Genomic DNA, 1,451 nt, shown 5'->3' with positions numbered 1-1,451 from the left:
GGGAATGCCGCGGGCCCCGGTCCCGGTTATCCCCCGGGAATGAGCCGGGAGCTGGTGGATTCCCAGTGCGAGCCAGAGCTGCCCCAGCCCTCTGCCCGCACCCCCTCCTCTTCCTTCTGCCCCTGTAGAGTAAATTCAGGGAGAGTAGGAACAGAAAAATCCCATTTCCAGAGAAAAGCCCCACACAGCGCTTTTGGGAATTCTCTCTCATTTAACTAACCAGAAATGCAAGATTCCAACGGAACAGGTAAACTTAAAGCGTGGAAGGGGTGAGTGATAAAAGCACAAACCCTTCCCCAAATCACACCGGGTTCAATTATGTTTTTGAAAAATGATTAATTTTGGAATCTGTTCTGGAAAAAAAGAGGCATTTCCAGAACTCCAGTTCACAGTCCTGGCTGAATTTTCTGTCCCTGCCTCTCATTCCTTTAAACAAACACTTGAACCACACAGAAACACGGCGCCAAAAGAACTCAAGCTTCAACCCCCAAAAACTCACTGAAACAAGGAATTTTTCCACCTGCTCCAACCCCACAGGAATTTTTGGTGCAGAACAAGAGGATCTGAGTGTCTGGAAGGAAAACAACAGCCAAACTCAGGCTCTTCCTGCTGGGACGGCTGGATTTGGCTTCAGGTGGGTTAAACTGAACTCCAGCTGGGAACTTGGTGATCCCAAAAATCCAACAGCCAATCCCAAAACCCAACAAAACCATCCCAAAACTCAACCGTGGAGCTCCAGAGGCACACAAACACCTGGTCCCCAAGCCACGGATGCATCCCTGGCACCACCAGCAGCAGATTCTCCGCGGCAGATCCATCCCCCGTACGTTTCCTCGGGGAAAAACCACCAAAAAGATGCCCCGAAAGAACAATCCAAAAAAAGTTTAATACAACAGAGAGTATCAAAACATCGAAGAACACACTAAGTCTGAATTTTCCATCGGGGATTCCCACTGCAGCTCCTGATGGAACGATTCCCCCCCTTCCCCCGGCAGTCCCGGCCCCTCAGTCGGTGGCCTCGGGATCCGTCTGTGCCATGTACGCGTCCAGCTCGGCATCCAGGTGTCCCTTGGTCTTGGACATGTAGGCGTCCAGCTGGTTGTCCAGCTGCTCCTTGGTGAGGGCTGGGCGTGCGGAGCCTCTGCCGCGGCCCCGGCCTCTGCCGCGCCCGCCGAAGCCGCCCCGGCCCCGCCCGGCCATGCCGCGACCTGCCGGGATGGATGGATGGATGGAAAACACGTCACTCCCTCCATCCCAGCATTTCCCACCCTGCTCAGCTCCATGAGGTGCTCCCGAGTCGGTGCAGATGCTCAGACAGATGTTGGATTCATGGATACGCTCCCAGCTCTTTCTCAGCCCAAGAACTGTCACTTGAACTGATCAGGAGCTTCCCGAGAATTCCTCAATCCCAGCGCAACACCAACATCTGGCTGTAAGATCAACACCCCCCC

General features: G+C 54.0%; 1 protein-coding gene across 1 annotated transcript in view; it reads right to left on the bottom strand.

Moving 5' to 3' along the window:
* Nucleotides 1-866: 866 nt before the first annotated feature.
* Nucleotides 867-1,451, bottom strand: part of CHTOP (chromatin target of PRMT1) — a 3,797-nt gene continuing 3,212 nt past the window's right edge. The window contains exon 4 of the mRNA XM_017740075.1: nucleotides 867-1,307. Within this exon, the coding sequence (XP_017595564.1) occupies nucleotides 1,006-1,307 (302 nt within the window). The 3' untranslated portion in view covers nucleotides 867-1,005. The remainder of the gene's footprint in view (nucleotides 1,308-1,451) is intronic.

The sequence above is a fragment of the Corvus brachyrhynchos genome, unplaced genomic scaffold, assembly GCF_000691975.1.
Source record: "Corvus brachyrhynchos isolate BGI_N302 unplaced genomic scaffold, ASM69197v1 scaffold787, whole genome shotgun sequence".
In the NCBI taxonomy this organism is placed as follows: Eukaryota; Metazoa; Chordata; class Aves; order Passeriformes; family Corvidae; genus Corvus; species Corvus brachyrhynchos.
This window is presented reverse-complemented; position numbering and strand designations above follow the sequence as displayed.